Source organism: Rana temporaria, chromosome 3 (genome assembly GCF_905171775.1).
Source record: "Rana temporaria chromosome 3, aRanTem1.1, whole genome shotgun sequence".
Classification (NCBI taxonomy): domain Eukaryota; kingdom Metazoa; phylum Chordata; class Amphibia; order Anura; family Ranidae; genus Rana; species Rana temporaria.
In genome coordinates this window covers 455389977-455409455 of record NC_053491.1, presented here as the reverse complement: position 1 = coordinate 455409455, position 19479 = coordinate 455389977, and the positions used below count along the sequence as shown (strand labels likewise).

At 43.4% G+C, this 19479-nt stretch overlaps 1 protein-coding gene and 1 long non-coding RNA gene across 2 annotated transcripts in view; both read right to left on the bottom strand.

Moving 5' to 3' along the window:
• Nucleotides 1-351: 351 nt before the first annotated feature.
• Nucleotides 352-11088, bottom strand: LOC120930936. Its single transcript, XR_005747788.1, has 3 exons — nt 10992-11088; nt 2240-2295; nt 352-710 (listed from the first exon to the last, which is right to left on the bottom strand). It is a non-coding gene; the product is annotated as an uncharacterized LOC120930936 (long non-coding RNA).
• Nucleotides 11089-16847: 5759 nt separating this feature from the next.
• The window catches only part of LOC120930569 (mucin-2-like), a 32399-nt gene continuing 29767 nt past the window's right edge, over nt 16848-19479 (bottom strand). Inside the window, exons 8-9 of the mRNA XM_040341744.1 lie at nt 18599-18763; nt 16848-16866 (exon numbers count right to left, since the gene is read on the bottom strand). Of these exons, the coding sequence (XP_040197678.1) occupies nt 16848-16866; nt 18599-18763 (184 nt within the window). The remainder of the gene's footprint in view (nt 16867-18598; nt 18764-19479) is intronic.

Sequence of the window (19479 nt, the reverse complement as noted above, 5' to 3'; positions counted from 1 at the left end):
TGCAAAATAGCAGGGTGTTCAAATACTTATTTTCATCACTGTATGCCTCATATAGCAGGGGCAACTATACGCTGGGAAAAGCCTAACGTAAACGTTGTAACTTTACTGCGTCGGCCGCGCGTACGTTCGGGAATTCGCGTATCTAGCTAATTTGCATACTCGACGCGAAAATCGACGGAAGCGCCACCTAGCGGTCAGCAAAAAAATGCAGTTAAGATCCGACGGCGTAAGAGACTTACGCCTGTCGGATCTAATAGATATCTATGCGTAACTGATTCTAAGAATCAGGCGCATAGATACGACCGCCCAGACTCAGAGATACGACGGCGTATCTGGAGATACGCCGTCGTATCTCGTTTGTGAATCTGGGCCAAGTTGTTTCCTTTCATACACATTGTCCTTCAGTAGAATCTTACAGATCACTATACAGAGAGAGAAGGGGAGGAGTGCTCTGCCTCTTTGACTTGTGTATGCAAATGTAAGCTTAAGCTATTGAGTTCTGTAAACAACAAACCCTTTCTAAAAAAGAAAACAGGAGGTAAGAACAGACTGGGAAACTTACTAAAACAAAAATATAAAAACATCCAGTATATTTACAGTATATATATAGACACACAAAACAACTTTACATTCCCATTGCACATGCTAGGAACATTTCAACATGAGCTGTAATACAGGGGTGGGTAAATCTCTGGTCTTTTGATCTTCACCTATACAGAAAAAAATGGCAAAGGCATTAACAGGTGAAAATTAGACATGTAAGCATTACCAAATTTGTGTGTTTTTTTTTTTTTTACATTGCTGAAATAGAAGACAGTTCTGGTGTTTCTACATTTGACTTAAAACTCAGGTAAAGATCACATCTTCTACCTACCTGGGTATTGTTAGAAATTCTCACCCCTGGGGACTGCAAAGGTTCTGCTGTTTTTTTTATTAAACGTAGGGTAAAGTACAATGGTTCATCAAAGCATGGAACACATGTAGGACCAGCTTAATCAATCAAAAATCTTTTTGGGCATCTAAACTCAGTATAAGCCCCGGTCGAGGGAATTTGTTCAATAGGTCAATCAGATCAACGGTGCGCCTTGTGTTGTCTCCAGCATGTCTGGAGGGCACAAAACACACTTGATCCCTATTAACAAGTTTAGGTATAAATTGGGACAGTCTAGAGGACAAGATTTTTGTAAAGATCTTATAATCAAAGATTAGTAGGGCTATAGGTCAGTATAGAGGGGTCTTTGCCCAGTTTGGGTACAACTGAAATATAGGAATGAGTTAACTGGGAGTGTGGGGTGTATCCATGGAACAATGTTCTAAACAACTCCAGCATGTGTGGTATCAAAGTGGGCAAGAAAGTTTTATAGTAGTGGTATGTGAGACCATCGGGGCCTGGGATTTATGAATGGGAAGATCCTTGACTGTTTTTGCAAATTCCTCAGGGGAAATAGGAGTATTATGTTTTTCAAGGTCCAAGGAGGTTAGTTTAGGTAGATAAAGATCTTTGACAAATTGGTCAAAATTATCTTGTGTAAAGTTAAAGTATTTCTATTCTATTCTAATCTATATTATTTGAATTTGAACTTAATCTATTTGAATTTCAGAAGATGGATAGATGATTCTATTTTATTCTGTTCTATTTGCTTATTTTCTATTCTTTTGTATTATATTATTTTCTTGTTTATTCTATTATTTTCTATTTTCTTCTTTTCTACTCTGTTCGATTATTTTCGATTCTATTTCAATCTATTTTTGTTTTCAAATTTGATTTAATTTTCTAATTCAAATTTGATTTAAATTCAATGCAATTAGAATTTCGGGTGACATTTTGTTTCGTTAATTTGGATTTGTTTAAATTTGTTACTGTTGTAATTTGGAAATTCGGATACTTTTGAATCACTGAATAATGAAAAATGTGTCCACATTTTGATTCGGAATGAAACTAACCGCACATGTCTACAAAGGACACATCCTACTGACTGTAAATTATATTTATTATGATCTTATATTTCCGTTTGAGGTTTTGGCTTACATTTTTTTGTAGATATACGTACAGTATAAATAAGATCAGCTGAAGAAAAACATGTCAAGAGTTTTTCCTGCATATTTTCTTGCATACTTGGATATATTATATCTGTGACAAAAGTTAATTTTTTAGTGAGGCAGTACTGAAACAACAAGCCAAATATTTATAAAGATGAATTTTTAAACAGACAAAAAGAGCGACGAGTTGTCTTCATACCTCCATTTGTGTGTTGACGTTTTCCAAGATTGGTCTAAAGTTCCTCCTGGAAGCACCTGTTTAAAAATAAGGTACAAAGAAGAAATTAGTAAATTATCATTTGCCAGTTTCCCTAGAATTAGTTAAAATCTCATTGTCCTATCCCTTTGGATTCAAACTCAAAATTTGTATTTGTTTATAGGAAAAATATATGTAGCACTACCCCCGGAGGAGCTGCTGGTTGTTTTGGGTGGCACATTTACATTGTGGCTCTTCCAAATTCCTAGGGGTGAATGGTGCATATAGCAGTAGTAAAGGAATGTCCGCAACAAGTGTCTTTTCTGTGCTCTTTATTACCCAGCTGGGTAAAAACAATGAACTGGTGATGAAAGGATAGAGTTTGGAAGAAGACGGAGAACAGCAGATTCGGGCGTAGTATTTGGAACAGTCCTGCTCCCATATGTCACATTTTGCACACCACTCTTGCCTGAGAGGGTTTAGTGTACCCGGACAGGCCTCTCTCACTGACCTGGCAGCCGGAGTATCACTCGAACCTTTGTAGGATTAAGTCTCTGCCACAGACCCTCCTGAATGAACTTGAACTTTTCTGGACTGCAAGGCTAAGGAGAAATAACTATGTACAATAGTCTCTCTGTGCTGGCAGAAGTTGCAGAACACTGCCCCTAGTGGTCAGTGCGCTGGTACTACCAGAATAAGGCAGTCCATGGCTCAATTAGAGCAAACAGCAAAAAAAAATAACTTTCTTCTTCTTGCTGATGATGACCTGCTGATGTTGAAGCCGTTGGGGCCCTATCCTTACTAACTATTATCCCCCCAAAGTTCTGCACAAATGTTCCAATGTGGATCCGGCAAGGATAAAAACAAAACTGGACAGGGGGGCTCTCCCCCTCGGGACTTCTTCAAAGCAGCAGCTGAAACAAATAGCACTTGTAGGCAAATGTCCTACTTGTAGAACCTTGGGTCAGGCAAAGTGATAATGTCCCCTCGCTGATTTTCAGTGGTAATGGAGAAAACTTGATCCACTTTTCCGGGACATTTGAGGACCACTCTGTTACTGAAAATGTACCGACCGGGGGGCCTCTGAATGAATGAATGAATGAATGAAAACTTATATAGCGCAACACATGTGAACTTAATCGCCTCTGGGCACTTGTTGTTCCTGTCTCCTTTGGTATCAAAAGAGATGAGTCTTGATCTTTCTCCTGAACGCCAAGTGGTTCTCCTCCAAACGAATGCTGGTTGGTAAAGCGTTCCATAGTCTAAGCCCTTGGACCGCAAATCTCCTTTCTCCTTTGGACTTGTAGTTGGCTTTCGGTATCTGGAGGAGATTTTGATTGGTGGATCGCAGAACGCGATTGGGATTATGAGCTTTTATTTTTTCGCATAGATAATGGGGAGCATTCCCATAGATACATCTATGCGTTAGACAGAGTGCTTTAAAAGTGATTCTGTCTTTTACTGGTAACCAGTGAAGGGTTCTCAGTGAAGGTGAGATTGATTCCCAAGGTTTTTTCCCAGTCACAAGTCTAGCGGCCGTATTTTGAACGACTTGTAGATGAGCAATTTGGTACTTGGGCATTTGCATAGTCCAATCTTGAGTTTACAATAGCTCCCACCACGACCGCTATGTCTTCCTTGGGAATAAAAGGAGTAAGTCTGCGTAGTAGGCGCAGCAGATGGTGAGATCCGCTGACTACTGACCCTATTTGTGCATCCATTGTCATGTAGGAGTCAAAGATGACCCCAAGACTTTTGACTTTGGCGCTAGGGGTGATGATTTTACCCAGAATGGGCGGGGGGGTCCAAGTTGTTGCAGGTTGTTTTATACGCTTGGCGTGAAACAGGAGAAGTTCTGTTTTCGCTCCGTTGAGTTTAAGATAACTCTTTGTCATCCAGTCCTCTATCAAAGAGAGGCATGTCTCTAGATTGAGGTGATGATCCTTTTTATTGCAAATGCGGAAATATAGTTGCATGTCGCCTGCATATGAGTGGTAGAGCAGTTTTTGACTGCTAATAATCTCAAAAAGAGGGCGAAGATAGATGTTGAATAACACCGGCGACAGGGGGGATCCTTGAGGGACTCCGCACGATAATGTGCGTTTCTCAGAAGTGAAAGGTCCTAATTTCACTATTTGAGATCGGTTTTCCAAAAAAGAGGAGAACCAAGATAAATCGCCTTCTGCGACTCTGGCTACTTCAGCTAGCCGAGTCAATAAAAGCTTGTGGTCTACTGTGTCGAAGGCTGCGCTTAGGTCCAACAGAACCAGAAGACAAGATTCTCCTTCGTCTGCGGCCTCAAGAGCGTCGTCCCATATTTTGAGCAATGTGGTTTCTGTCCCGTGTCCAGGCCGGAATCCCGATTGAAATGGATCAAGTAGGTTGTGGGTATCTAGATTCTGTTGCAGCTGTTGTACCACTACTTTTTCCATTACCTTTGAGAGTACATTTAGGACTGTTATTGGACGACGGTGGAGTGGGTCCTTGGGGTCCAGGTTGGGTTTCTTCAAGATGGGTCGAATTATACCCTCCTTCAACTGGGAGGGCACTATGCCTTCCCTGAAGGATTGGTTGATAAGCTGCGTGATAGGAGGTGCCAGGATGTCGGCGCATTCCTTCAGCAGTTTAGTGGGGATGATATCATTCAGCGCGGTGCTGTTACGCAGAGTACCGATGATATTTTTTGTGGCATGGATAGAGATAGGTTCCAGCGTGAACTTACCTGGTTGTGGTGAATTACTTACTTACTAGGTATTGTGTAAATCATTAGTCTTTCAAGCAATCATCAAACCGTTGGCTTAAATAAACAAAAGTATAGTCCGTGTCACGGGCAGCCCTAGGTACATTTAAACGTTCCCAAATTGCGTCCTCATACCAGTCCTCTCTCTTTCCTTCAATTATGTGCATGAGAGCTGGAGGCACGTAGGGATATTCCCACCCGTAGTCCATGGCCACCTTTTTTTTTAGGCTGCGTTGCAGGCGGTCCAGTTTCGGCAAGGTACGGGGGTGTCCAAGTCCTTGCAGGACAATAGCGTCAGGCACTCATTTTAACACAGGCAAAAGAGCAGGTATGGGATTAAACTCTGTAACACTGGTGTTTGGCACCTCAACTCCCCATGTCAGCTGTGGGACACCCGCATGTGGTGCGGCATCCCTGGAGTGTATTTTGTGTTTACAGGGTTTGGTAGCCCGGGAGTTTTTACCCCGCTGTGACTCGGGAAACTCCGCCTTGCACCATTTATTATCCCCAGCATCAGATAATGAGTCCAGGTCAGAAGTGCCATACTCCTCAGCAGGCAAACACACACGTTCTCCAGCAAAGGTAATGAATGTGTCATGTGTAATGGCAGGTAAATCTCGACCACAGCCGTGGGAGACTCCGACAGGGCCCATCTTTCCAACAGCGTGCCAAACAGAGACCACATTGGTAGCCTCTGTCTCCGTTTCAGCATCCGCTTCCACAACAGGCACACACGTTCTGTCTTCAGCATCGCTTACCTCCGGTGACGCGATCGGGGGAACCGCCAATGGCAGAGTCAGCGTTGATTCAGGCGTAGTATTTGGAACATGTAACACTTTTTTCACCACTCCTCCTGGGTTTAGTGTACCCAGACAGGCCTCTCTCACTGACCTGGCAGCCGGAGTATCACTCAAACCTTTGTAGGATAAAGTCTCTGCCACAGACCCTCCTTAAATAAACGTCAGGGAGACACCTCTGCCACAGGCCCTCTCTGATTGTAGTTACGGAGGCAATCTTCCTTAAGTGAATTACACCTGGATCTCCTTCTAAATGTCGCCCAGGTACCGACTGACAGGTGATCAATCCTTCAGTGTCCGGCTACTTCGATCCCCGGTGGTTTGTCGAAATCCTTTTGGACCGCCAGCCCCACCAAACAGCTATACTGCTTGGGATCCTCAAAAGTGGGAACCCAGTCGATCACTGGGTCCCCGTCGCTGCTCAACCGTTCCGGACCAACATGGTCCTGGAACCAGAAACACCGCGTGGCACGCACGCCAGGTAGGCCATAACGCGGGGGCACTGTGATGTGGTCACCCTAAAGGTGGGTGCCACACGGGACGAAGAAGACCCAGAACCAATGGCGTCTTCCCCTTAAATACCCTCCCCCAGCATGCACAGCGAGGCCAAACCCCCCTGATTGGCCGCTGGGGAAGAGCACCCAAACCTTGACTCCACTGCTGCCATCTACTGCACTGGGGTGGGAAGAACACCCCAGTACAACAGAATGAGCCCACAGCACAGCCAAGCTGAGACAGAGACCCTGTTTTGAACATAACAATTTGGATCAGTGTTTAACTACACTCTGATCTACCTCTAAATTTAAATAGCACCGATACTCCAAAGTGACATATGTCAATTATTTTAAAGTTTATTTTTTTGTAAAGATGAGAGTTAAGTGTATGCAATCATTGCAATGCTAAAACATTTTAATATTTCATTTTGGATAGTCGGTGGAAGTTTGAGCTCCTGCTTGTTTTTTTTCATTTTTTTATTGTTGTGTCACCTCTGTAGAGATTCACACTCAAAATTTTCATGGTGACCATTGTCTCCAGGATATAAAGTGATGGGAAGTCCAACATTTTAGACTGTTCACATCAACAGGATATGAAGGAAATTTTCCAATATGGAAACTGTTCTGGTGGCAACTGTTGTAAGTGGGAACCATCCTTTGTTTTGGAGAGGACGTCTTTTACTTCCTGCTGTGTCTTCTGGGACAAGAATTAAATGGAAATCTCCCCGACAAGACACAGAAAGGAAAGAAAATAACCTGACAAGAGTATTCTCCCCATAACAAGAGAAAAATGTACCTTAACAAACAATGGCCCTATTGTGGATGGGGCCTGACTGCACCCATGCAGGTGGGGTAACGCATCGTCTGAAGGTATGCTCAACAATGCCAGGGACCAGGCGGAGACTGCAGCCATGCAAAGAATCAAATATTAAGGCCGTCCTGGATTTTGAGATGAACCACTTGTGTGTAGTAATAATGTACAGAGTTCCTCCATAAGCTGTTTTATCCCATGTAACTACACACTTGTAACTGTATGTGTTGCATTTGGAGGGACAAGCAGAGTAATTGCCCACTCCACCAGTCCAGCATACCTACGCTACCTCACTCCCAGTAACAGAATGAAACCCCACTGGACATGTAGCGCGGGTCTCATGGGTGTCCGCATTTAACTCTTTCCTTCCTATATTAAGTGATCAGTCCTTAGATCTCCGTAACGCTAGTCTGCTCCCAGTGACCACAGGGCACCGGACGCATGGATTCCAACTGGGGTTTTTTTTTTTTTTTAGAAGCACATGATCAAAGCCGAAGGCTCCCTGAGCCCACCCAGTTGTGTGAAAATTGCAAATTAATATTTGCTATTGTCTTCGTGATTCTCCACCCGGCCAATCAGGAATCGGGTCCTGAAATCTGATTGGCCAGAGAGTTTTAGGACTTATTTCCTGTTCGGCCTGGAGAAAAAGCACCCAGATCCTGAGCGGTACAAATCCTTACATGTCTTCAGATCCGCCCCGGCTCTTCTCTTGTCATCTGTCTCCTAAGGTAAGGAGGCCTCTGATTGTCCGTCTCTCTCGGGTGGTTAGGAAATCGATGCCTGCACATCTGTCACTCATGGGGGTGGATGTATTGCCACCTTCCCAATTGTCTCCCTAGGGGGGAGGGGGGTGGATGTATCGCTGCCTTCCTGACTTCCCTAGCGGTGGTATGGCGTTAGTTTGACGACCCCCCTAAAATATTGAACACTAGCCACCACTGCTGTGATCCACAACACCAACGACGGTTGCTGTAGCTGTTCTTTCCTTGCAGTTACCCATGGCAAATACTGCCTCTTCTCAGCTTTGTTAAAGGTTAATCTTTTGTACCCAACATGCACCCCTTGAATATCTTCAGAGCAGGCTCAATGCAGTGGAAACAACTTTTCTGAAAGTTCTGTAGAACATGCATAACATGCAATAACATCCTTATCCTAACTACACCTAATTGTGGTTGCCCTCCAGGTTGTCTGCATAGGTGACATAATTTTGGGAATAGTCCATACTTGGGAAGAATTGAATGGTGAAGTCCATGATTTTGGGGTGCCCCAATCTATCGGCATCCTGTAAAGGACCACAGGTCCCAGCAAGTCTTCACACTTGTCCCATACTCTTTTAAGCCCCGAGCCCCCTAGGATCCAGACCTCTACTCTTTTATAACACACGGGAGGAAAGCTGGACCCCAGAAAAAGCCTGTGAACACACTCAGGGAAGGCACACCCCTTCCCCCTAACCTGGGCAGACAATGATAACTAAACATACAGTAGGCCACCTGCCTACACCCTCCTTTGTACTTTTAAGTAATGATAGCACAACCTGCATACCCCAGCAAGTTTATACATACAGTGCCCTGCGAAAGTATTCGGCCCCCTTGAACTTTGCGACCTTTTGCCACATTTCAGGCTTCAAACATAAAGATATAAAACTGTAATTTTTTTTGAAGAATCAACAAGTGGCACACAATCATGAAGTGGAACAAAATTTATCGGATATTTCAAACTTTTTTAACAAATAAAAAACTGAAAAATTGGGCGTGCAAAATTATTCAGCCCCTTTACTTTCAGTGCAGCAAACTCTCTCCAGAAGTTCAGTGAGGATCTCTGAATGATCCAATGTTGACCTAAATGACTAATGATGATAAATAGAATCCACCTGTGTGTAATCAAGTCTCCGTATAAATGCAGATGCACTGTGATAGTCTCAGAGGTCCATTTAAAGCGCAGAGAGCATCATGAAGAACAAGGAACACACCAGGCAGGTCCGAGATACTGTTGTGGAGAAGTCTAAAGCCGGATTTGGATACAAAAAGATTTCCCAAGCTTTAAACATCCCAAGGAGCACTGTGCAAGCGATAATATTGAAATGGAAGGAGTATCAGACCACTGCAAATCTATGAAGACCTGGTCGTCCCTCTAAACTTTCAGCTCATACAAGGAGAAGACTGATCAGAGATGCAGCCAAGAGGCCAATGATCACTCTGGATGAACTGCAGAGATCTACAGCTGAGGTGGGAGACTCTGTCCATAGGACAACAATCAGTCCCTGTATACTGCACAAATCTGGCCTTTATGGAAGAGTGGCAAGAAGAAAGCCATTTCTTAAAGATATCCATAAAAAGTGTCGTTTAAAGTTTGCCACAAGCCACCTGGGAGACACACCAAACATGTGGAAGAAGGTGCTCTGGTCAGATGAAACCAAAATCAAACTTTTTGGCAACAATGCAAAACGTTATGTTTGGCGTAAAAGCAACATGGCTCATCACCCTGAACACGCCATCCCCACTGTGAAACATGGTGGTGGCAGCATCATGGTTTGGGCCTGCTTTTCTTCAGCAGGGACAGGGAAGATGGTTAAAATTGATGGGAAGATGGATGGAGCCAAATACAGGACCATTCTGGAAGAAAACCTGATGGAGTCTGCAAAAGACCTGAGACTTGTCTTCCAACAAGACAATGATCCAAAACATAAAGCAAAATCTACAATGGAATGGTTCACAAATAAACATATCCAGGTGTTAGAATGGCCAAGTCAAAGTCCAGACCTGAATCCAATCGAGAATCTGTGGAAAGAACTGAAAACTGCTGTTCAAAAACGCTCTCCATCCAACCTCACTGAGCTCGAGCGGTTTTGCAAGGAGGAATGGGAAAAAATGTCAGTCTCTCGATGTGCAAAACTTATAGAGACATACCCCAAGTGACTTACAGCTGTAATCGCAGCAAAAGGTGGCGCTACAAAGTATTACCTTAAAGTGGAGGTTCACCCTAAAAAAAAATTCTAACAATACATTGAGAAGACTGATTACACTGCGGGTATGCTGTTTTTTTTTTTTTTTTTCGTACATACCTCGTTATCGCCGTTTCATCTCTCGGCTTCCGGGTATGATTCTTGCTGGACTGGGTGTTCCTAGTTGATTGACGTTCCTCCGACCGGCGCATACTGTGTGTCACGACTTTCCGTCAGAAGCCGAACGTCATTGCGCAGGAGCCGTATAGAGTCGGCTTTATACGGCGCCTGCGCAGCGACGTTCGGCTTCTTTCGGAAAGTCTTGATGCGCAGTATGCGTCGGTCAGAGGAACGTCAATCAACTAGGAATGCCCAGACCCGCAAGAATCATACCTGGAAGCCGAGGGATGAAACGGCGATAACGAGATATGTCCGAAAAAAAAAACAAAAAAAAAACAGCATACCCGCAGTGTAATCAGTCTTCTCAATGTATTGTTAGAATTTTTTTTTAGGGTGAACCTCCACTTTAAGAGGGCTGAATAATTTTGCATGCCCAATTTTTCAGTTTTTTATTTGTTAAAAAAGTTTGAAATATCCAATACATTTCGTTCTACTTCATGATTGTGTCCCACTTGTTGTTGATTCTTCAAAAAAAAAATACAGTTTTATATCTTTATGTTTGAAGCCTGAAATGTGGAAAAAGGTCGCAAAGTTCAAGTGGGCCGAATACTTTCGCAAGGCACTGTATACAACGTATCACAATCATGTCATTCCACCTGTGACATAAGGATTTGTAGAGACATCCAAGACATTTATAAAGAGAATATATTGTTCTTAAATGTGTGCAGCCAGACTAGATTACTACAATTCCAGGTCTCAAAAGTCAGGAAGTGGAAGAAGGGGATCACAAAATGACAAATGCCACTCCTGTTCCTATGCTTCTATAGAAGGAATTGAGGGCATTCCACATACCTTGCCATTCTTGATTTCCATCATCTATGTCAATGTTGTTAGTCCATTCATCATTTTTGTCTTCTTCAAACCACTGGTCACCCCCATTTAGGATTGCCTCCCTAATAGCAAAAGGATTTACAGAGAATTAAAAAGAACCAATTTTGTGATTATATATATATATATATACAAATGAATAATAGGATAACTTTATAATCTGTACACTGGGTTGTTCAAATTAATGGCCCAATTATTTATAAATTTGCCTATAAATAATTGGGCCATTAATTTGAACAACCCAGCTTTTATACACATCTTTAATTATAGCTCAAACCAGGTTTAGATGGAACAGGGGTGGGTTATAATCCTTGCCAGGGTTTATTTAGGGTTGAAACACCATTAGGGAGTTTCCACTTCTGCATTCTGTGACTCGAGAAGAAAAAATGGAGAAAGCGGGTGTCCTTAAAACAAAAACAAAAAGACCCCAACAGAAACTTGTCTGTGTGCCCATTGGAGAGATGTAGACAGGTCCACCCACAAACACACCTCATAAACCAGTCCAATGAGAATGGATGCTCGACTACAGAGGTATGATAGATAACACTGTAGAAAAGGTCAGACAACCAAAACTGAAAAAAGATATTCCTTTTCTGTTTTGTAGAGGCTTGTAGATGAAAACATTGGGCCAAATCCACAGCCCTGCAGCGCAACGTAACTTAAGTGATTTAAGTTACACTGCTGCAAATTTCCTAAGTTAGGTATCGATCCACAACACACTTACCTGGAAATTTGCGGCGGTGTAACTCAAATCCGTCCGGCGCAAGGCGTGCCGAATCTAATGGGGCGAGTCCCATTTAAATTAGGCGCGCTCCCGCGCCGGACGTACTGCGCATGCTCCGTCGGGTAACTTACCCGACATGCATTGCGCTAACTGACGTCGCTCCGACGTCATTTGCTTAGACGTTAACGTAAATGGCGTCCAGCGCCGTTCACGAACGTCTTACGCAAACGACGTAGAGTTTAAAATTTCGACACGGGAATGGCGGCCATACTTAATAGGGCTTAGTCAAATAGGACTCAGCCCTATTTTTACGCGGCGTAACTCGACGTAAACGACGTAGATTTAGCGCGACGGGCCCGTCGGAACGTTTGTGGATCGCCGTAAATGTGTTCATTTGCATATTCTAGGCCGGCCGCAATGGCCTCGCCACCTAGCGGCCGGCCTAGAATTGCATCCTTAAGATCCGACAGTGTAATTCAATTACACATGTCGGATCTTCTGCCTATCTATGGTAAACTGATTCTGTGGATCAGTTCCATAGATAGAAACAGGGATACGCCGGCGTATCAGTAGATACGACGGCGTATCAGTAGATACGCCGGCGTATCCCTTTTGTGGATTACCCCCCTTGTCATGTAGAACCCAATTTTAAGGGTGGTTAATAGTGTCACATTAGGCCCCTGTGGCAACCTTTCCTTGGGATAGGAAGTTAGTGGAAATCTATTCAATATAGACATAGAGAGCAGGAAAACCCCAATCAGGGTTCTCCAATGTATCAATGTATTCTATGGACTGTAATTTTCCCAACTCTTACCAAATTACTATTCTACTTAACACAAATAGGCGCACAAATTACTTGTCTACTCTACAGAAACAGATGGACACATTCATATCCTACAGCATGCATGTTCACACACAAAATACAATGCACACCATTAGGCTTTTTGCCGATGATATAATTTTGATGTTAACTGATGTGGAGAATTCCCTGGCTTCAGTTCACTCAGCTTTGACCTTGTTTATTCAAATATCATACTTCCAGATTAATTAAACAAAATAATATATACTGGATCTGAGTATTCCTACCTCTCTGAAACAGAAGCTTAAAGGGTCACTAAAGGAAAAAAATGTTTTGCTGAAATGACTGTTTACAGGGTATAGAGACATAAAAGTTAACTGATTCCTTTTAAAAATGATTAAAAATAGATTAAATTCAATCATATAATGTGCCTACAGTTTCACTTTAGTTTTTAACCACTTAAGGACCAGCCCATGTACATATACGTCCACAATATGGCACGTACAGGCACATGGGCGTATAGGTACGTCCTCGCCTATTAGCGGGTGGGGGGTCCGATCGGGACCCCCCCCCGCTACATGCGGAGGTCGGGTCCGCTCGGGGAGCGATCCGGGACCACGGCGCGGCTATTTGTTTATAGCCGCTCCGTCGCGATCGCTCCCCGGAGCTGAAGAACGAGGAGAGCCGTGTGTAAACACGGCTTCCCCGTCCTTCACTATGGCGGCGCATCGATCGCGTCATTCCCTTTATAGGGAAGACACGATCGATGACGTCATTCCTACAGCCACACCCCCAAACAGTTGTAAACACATACTAGGTGCACCCTAACTCCTACAGCGCCACCTGTGGTTAACTCCCAAACTGCAACTGTCATTTTCACAATAAAGAATGCAATTTAAATGCATTTTTTGCTGTGAAAATGACAATGGTCCCAAAAATGTGTCAAAATTGTCCGAAGTGTCCGCCATAATGTCGCAGTCACGAAAAAAATTGCTGATCGCCGCCATTAGTAGTAAAAAAAAAATAAAAAAAAAAAATGCAATAAAACTATCCCCTATTTTGTAAACACTATAAATTTTGCGCAAACCAATCGATAAACGCTTATTGCGATTTTTTTTACTAAAAATAGGTAGAAGAATACGTATCGGCCTAAACTGAGGAAAAAAAATGTTTTTATATATGTTTTTGGGGGATATTTATTACAGCAAAAAGTAAAAAATATTGCTTTTTTTTCAAAATTATCTATTTTTGTTTATAGCGCAAAAACTAAAAACCGCAGATGTGATCAAATACCACCAAAAGAAAGCTCTATTTGTGGGGAAAAAAGGACGCCAATTTTGTTTGGGAGCCACGTCGCACGACCGCGCAATTGTCTGTTAAAGCGACGCAGTCCCGAACTGTAAAAATACCTTGGGTCTTTAGGCTGCATATTGGTCCGGGGCTTAAGTGGTTAAACTGGTTTCATGTTTATGTGAAGTAAAGAGACCCACAGAACAAAAACAAACAAATCCAGGGCAGTGTTTTGTTTTTAAAATTAATCTGATTGGTTCTGTTAAGTTTTAGACACACAGTAATGACAGCTTAGACCATCATGAAAAGCTCCCAGTATGATGGTTATAAGGAAACAGGCAACCAGGAAGTGTGGAGATCAGAGCAGTTTACAGCAACATCAAAGCAAAAACGAGCAATAAGGACATGAAACCAGTACTGCAGTAAGGTAAAGGAAGCTATTTAGCTAAAAAAAAAAATTCCTTTAGTGATCCTTTAAGTCTACATTCCCATATGTGCGGCAACAGGAAGGGATACATTACTTAGGTATAACCTTAAAGTGGAGGTTCACCCTCAATCTGAACTTTATATTACTAAGAACTGCAGCATTAATACATGTAGAATCCATTATTTATTTTTTCCGGAGGTCAAATATTACCTTGATTCTGATGTTTTTCATCTAGCTTCCGGGTACTGTTCCCCGCGGTAGTGGGCGTGTCGCTCCTTTTCCCCGACGGCCCAGTGTGTGATGGGAGCTGTGCGCAATGTCTCCTGGGAGTTATGTGTCGATATTCTCAGGAGACGATCTGTACTTGCAATAACAGTGGCCCAGATTCAAAAAGCAATTGCGTCTGCGTAACCATAGTTACGCAGCGCAATTGCTTACTTGCGCCGGCGTATCGAATGCTCCTGATTCAGGAACCTCGATACGCCGACTGCAGCCTAAGATATGCCTGGCATAAGGCTCTTATGCCGTCATATCTTAGGCTGCATTCTTACGCAGGCCGCTAAGTAGCGTTCCCGTAGTGGTCAGCGTAGAGTATGCAAATTGCATACTAATTCAGATTCACAACCGTACGCGCGCCGTGCGTACGCAGTTTACGTTGTTTGCGTACGTCGTTTTTTGCGTAAGGCTGCCCCTGCTATTAGCAGGGGCAACCAATGCTACGTATACCCGTCATTCCCGCGTCGCGTTTTTGAAAAATTACGTCGTTTGCGTAAGTGAATCGTGAATGGCGCTGGACGCCATTCACGTTCACTTTGAAGCAAATGACGTCCTTGCGACGTCATTTACCGCAATGCACGTCGGGAAAGTTTCCCGACGGAGCATGCGCACTACGCTCGGCGTGGGAACGCGCCTAATTTAAACTGATCCACGCCCCCTACGGGATCATTTAAATTACGCGCCCTTACGCCGGGCAGTTTTCCGGAGCGCACACACAATTTACTGAGCTACTGCTCCGTGAATCAAGCGTAGCGCAGGAAATTTACGGAGGCGCAGCGGCAAAACGGTGCGCTGCGCCTCTGTAAAAAATGGGCAAAGCTACCTGAATCTACCCCAGTGTTCTCGTGCTATCTCGTGGGTCACGTGACTCGACAAACGGGTCATGTGACTCAACAAGTGGGTCATGTAATGAGGGCGCATCACCGCTTCCCGGAAGTCTTTGCTTGTGGGCTTCACAATGCCCACAAGCAAGATGGGAAACGCCAGGATGAAATTTTAAAACTTCTTCTTTCTCATGGAAAACAAAGCAAAACTATTAGAAGCGGCTAGCAAGTGAGTGCTACATTTAGATGAGTCATTATGCATTGCACATACAACTAAAAAATTGAGAAACTGCGGAACCTCCGCTTTAACTCCTAATGTGGGAAACCTTATCACAGCAAATTATCCACACGCTTTTCTTCAAGCCTAGCAGAAGTTGAATTGTCATGGTCATGTCCTTTGGCAGCTTTCAAGATGATACTGTTACTTCAATTACTATATATGTATATATGTTTAGAACACTGCCTATTCCTGTACCTAATTCTTTTTGTAACTGCAATTAAATTAGTGGCAACTAGGTAAGCAGGTGGTGTGTTGGGTATGTATTAATTAAAGACCATTAGTTAGCATTGCTTCTTACTTACTTGAAGTCATCAGTAACCAGAAGTTACTTTACCACTCCTATGCAGACGACACACAACTGTATTTCCGCATGGTTCGAAAACAGAACTTCTCCTGTTTCACGCTAACCGGAAAAATCACCCCGCGTCAACATGGACTTCCCCACCCATTCTGGGTAAAACTATCACCCCTAGCACCAAAGTCAAAAGTCTCGGAGTCATTTTCGATACCTACATGACAATGGATGCACAAATAGGGTCAGTAGTCAGCGGATCCCACCATCTGCTGCGTCTACTACGCAGACTCACGCCCTTTATCCCGAAAGAGGACATTGCAGTCGTGGTGGGAACAATCATCAATTCCAGACTCGACTACGCAAATGCCCTCTATCTAGGACTCCCCAAATACCAAATCACTCGTCTGCAAGTCGTTCAAAATACGGCCGCTCGACTAGTGACTGGGAAAAAACCATGGGAATCAATCTCACCTTCACTGAGATCCCTTCATTGGTTGCCAGTAAAAGACAGAATCACTTTCAAGGCACTCTGCCTAATGGATAAGTGTATTCAAGGAAACGCCCCCCAATATCTATGCGAAAAAATAAAAGCCCATAACCCCAATCGCATTCTGCGATCCACCAATCAAAACCTTGTCCAGATACCTAAAGCCAGATACAAGGCCAAAGGAGATCGAAGATTTGCAGTCCAGGGACCTCGCCTGTGGAATGCACTACCAACCACCATCCGACTGGAGTCGGACCACTTGGCCTTCAGGAGAAAGATTAAAACCCATCTCTTCTGAGGTCAAGGGGTTCCTTACCCATGAAATGGATACAGCGCCCAGAGGAGATTCAGTTCGCATGTGTTGCGCTTTACAAGTCTCTCTCTCTCTCTCTCTGAAGGCATAATTTCCCCAGGCCCTTCACACTCTCTGGGTTGGACTGGAAAGCCATCAAATTTAGGGTAACAGCTTATACAACTATTTAATGGCTAGCCATAATATTTCATGTACCTCCACTTCACTATCTCCAACTATAATAGCTACACGACAGGCGTGACATATTTTACTGGATATGCCTCTTGAAGATCCAATAAGATCCTACATTCTCCCTTCCTATTCTTAGTTTGCCCATTATTATTCCTGACCTTAACATTACACAATGGGAAACCAAGGGAAAAGGTGTGACTTATGACCTTTTAGTGGGCCCAGCACTTAAAAGTTTTAGGACCTTACAAATAGACTTTACAATATCCTCACTCAACCATTGAAAAGTCGTGCATATCATACACTCTAACCCAAACACCACTATTTCTCTGCGTTTGCACAGAGCTCAGTTTTTTAACATGACTAATACCAACATTAATCTAATTTATTTCTCATCCCATCTCATTATTTTACAACAGAGGGAAAAAATTCCTATCGGAAAATCCGTTCGTCTGTATGGAATTCCGACGGGAAAAAGTCGACGCATACTCGGAAGCATTGAACTTAAATTTTCTCAGCTCAGCGTAGTGTTGTACGTCACCGCGTTCTTGACAGTCGGAATTTGGTGTGACCGTGTTTATGCAAGCCAAGCTTGAGTGGAATTCAATCGGAAAAAACATCCGATTTTTTTCCATTGGAAATTCCGACCGTGTGTATGCGGCGTAAGTGTTTTTTTTTTTTTTTACATTCATGCCTTCCTGTTTCACAGATGCCTATGCCCCTGTTTTTCCATGGGTGCCACAAGGACTAGGAGTAATACAAAAAAAAAATCTCCCCAATAGGTTCACAGATAGAAATGGGTGCCGTACTTAGATTTAAATTTCAACCCACTCTATCCAAATCTAACAAATGTCTGAAGTTAGATGTTATTATTATATAGGGACACATGCTGTTTATACAGATAGGCCCAGATTCTCAAAGGACTTACGACGGCGCATTGCCATGTACGCCGTCGTAAGTCCTAATCTGACCCATCGTATCTATGCGTCTGATTCCTAGAATCAGTTACGCATAGATATCCATTAGATCAGACAGGCGTAAGTCTCTTACGCCGTTGGATCTTAACTGCATTTTCTTTTTGATCGCTAGGTGCCGCTTCCGTCGAATTCCGCGTCGAGTATGCAAATTAGCTAGATACGCGAATTCCCGAACGTATGCGCGGCCGACGCAGTAAAGTTACGACGTTTATGTTAGGCTTTTCCCGGCGTAAAGTTACCCCTGCTATATGAGGCACAGCCAATGTTAAGTATGGCCGTTGTTCCCGCGTCGAAATTTGAAAAAGTTACTATGTTTGCGTAAGTCGTCCGTTAATGGGGCTGGACGTCATTTACGTTCACGTCGAAACCAATGAAGTCCTTGCGGCGTACTTTGGAGCAATGCACACTGGGAAATTCCACGGACGGCGCATGCGACGTTCCGCAAAAACGTCAACCACGTAGGGTCACAGTAGTTTTGCATAAAACACACCCCCCTGATCCAAATTTGAATTAGGCGGGCTTACGCCGGCGATTTACGCTACGCCACCGCAACTTACGGAGCAAGTGCTTTGAGAATACAGCACTTGCCCATGGCATAACGTAAATCAGATACGTTATGCCCGCACAATTTTCCGCGGCTCTACATGAATCCGGGCCATAGTGTTTGCAGAACCACAGAGTAGATGTACTATATCTTGCTTATGGTCTCACCTGTCCTTGTTTGACGTTTTAGATCTGTACAAGAGGAATAGTACAGTGCAAATGATGACGACCAAGACACCAATGGCTGCTCCCACGCCGCCATATAAAGCATCCTTAAGAATTGAGCCTGTACAGTCTGATTTTGTGTACATATACTTGTCCAATGCTGGGCAACTGAAAAAAATAAAATAAAAAATATGTAACAAGACTGTTAACCTCATTGGTGAACATACTTCCATTATTAATGTCCTACCCTTCAATTCCATGAAACCTTCAAAATTCTCCCTTGCTCTGAGGCTTGGCCTGCACTGCAAAGGTTAACTGCTGGTTTAGGTCAAGGGATCATGGAACAGTAGACTTACTTTTTCAATCTTCCACTATTCTGTGTTGCTCGACCAATCACTGTAGCGTCTCCCCCCATGCTCCAGTGAGCAAAGGTACTAATGTCACCAAGAACAATGCAGGGAACAAAGTCCTGTATTGGATGTAAGTACTCCAAGGAACAGTCCACTGGTGAGCATGGGGGAGCGCTGTCTGCGGAGATGGCTGAGGATTGGGTAAGTAAAAGTATTTTTATTCTCCCCTAACCCCACTGCAAGGGAGAATTTGTCCTAATCTAGATATTACATGTTATTTAATATGTGCCAGTCAAGGTTTTGCATATTGCAATGAGGATATGTATGACAGGTCCATGTGAGCTTTTGTGTATTGCTTGAGAAAGGACTGTTTCCATTCCAAAACACATAGCATAAGTTTGCTGCTTTTAAAGTTGCTTCATTAAAGTATTAATTTCACATTATCCATCAAGAGTGCCGATCTACCTCTTTGCTAGGGTGACCACGTGTCCCCGATTGCCAGGGACAGTCCCGCATTTTGCAGGTCTGTCCCGG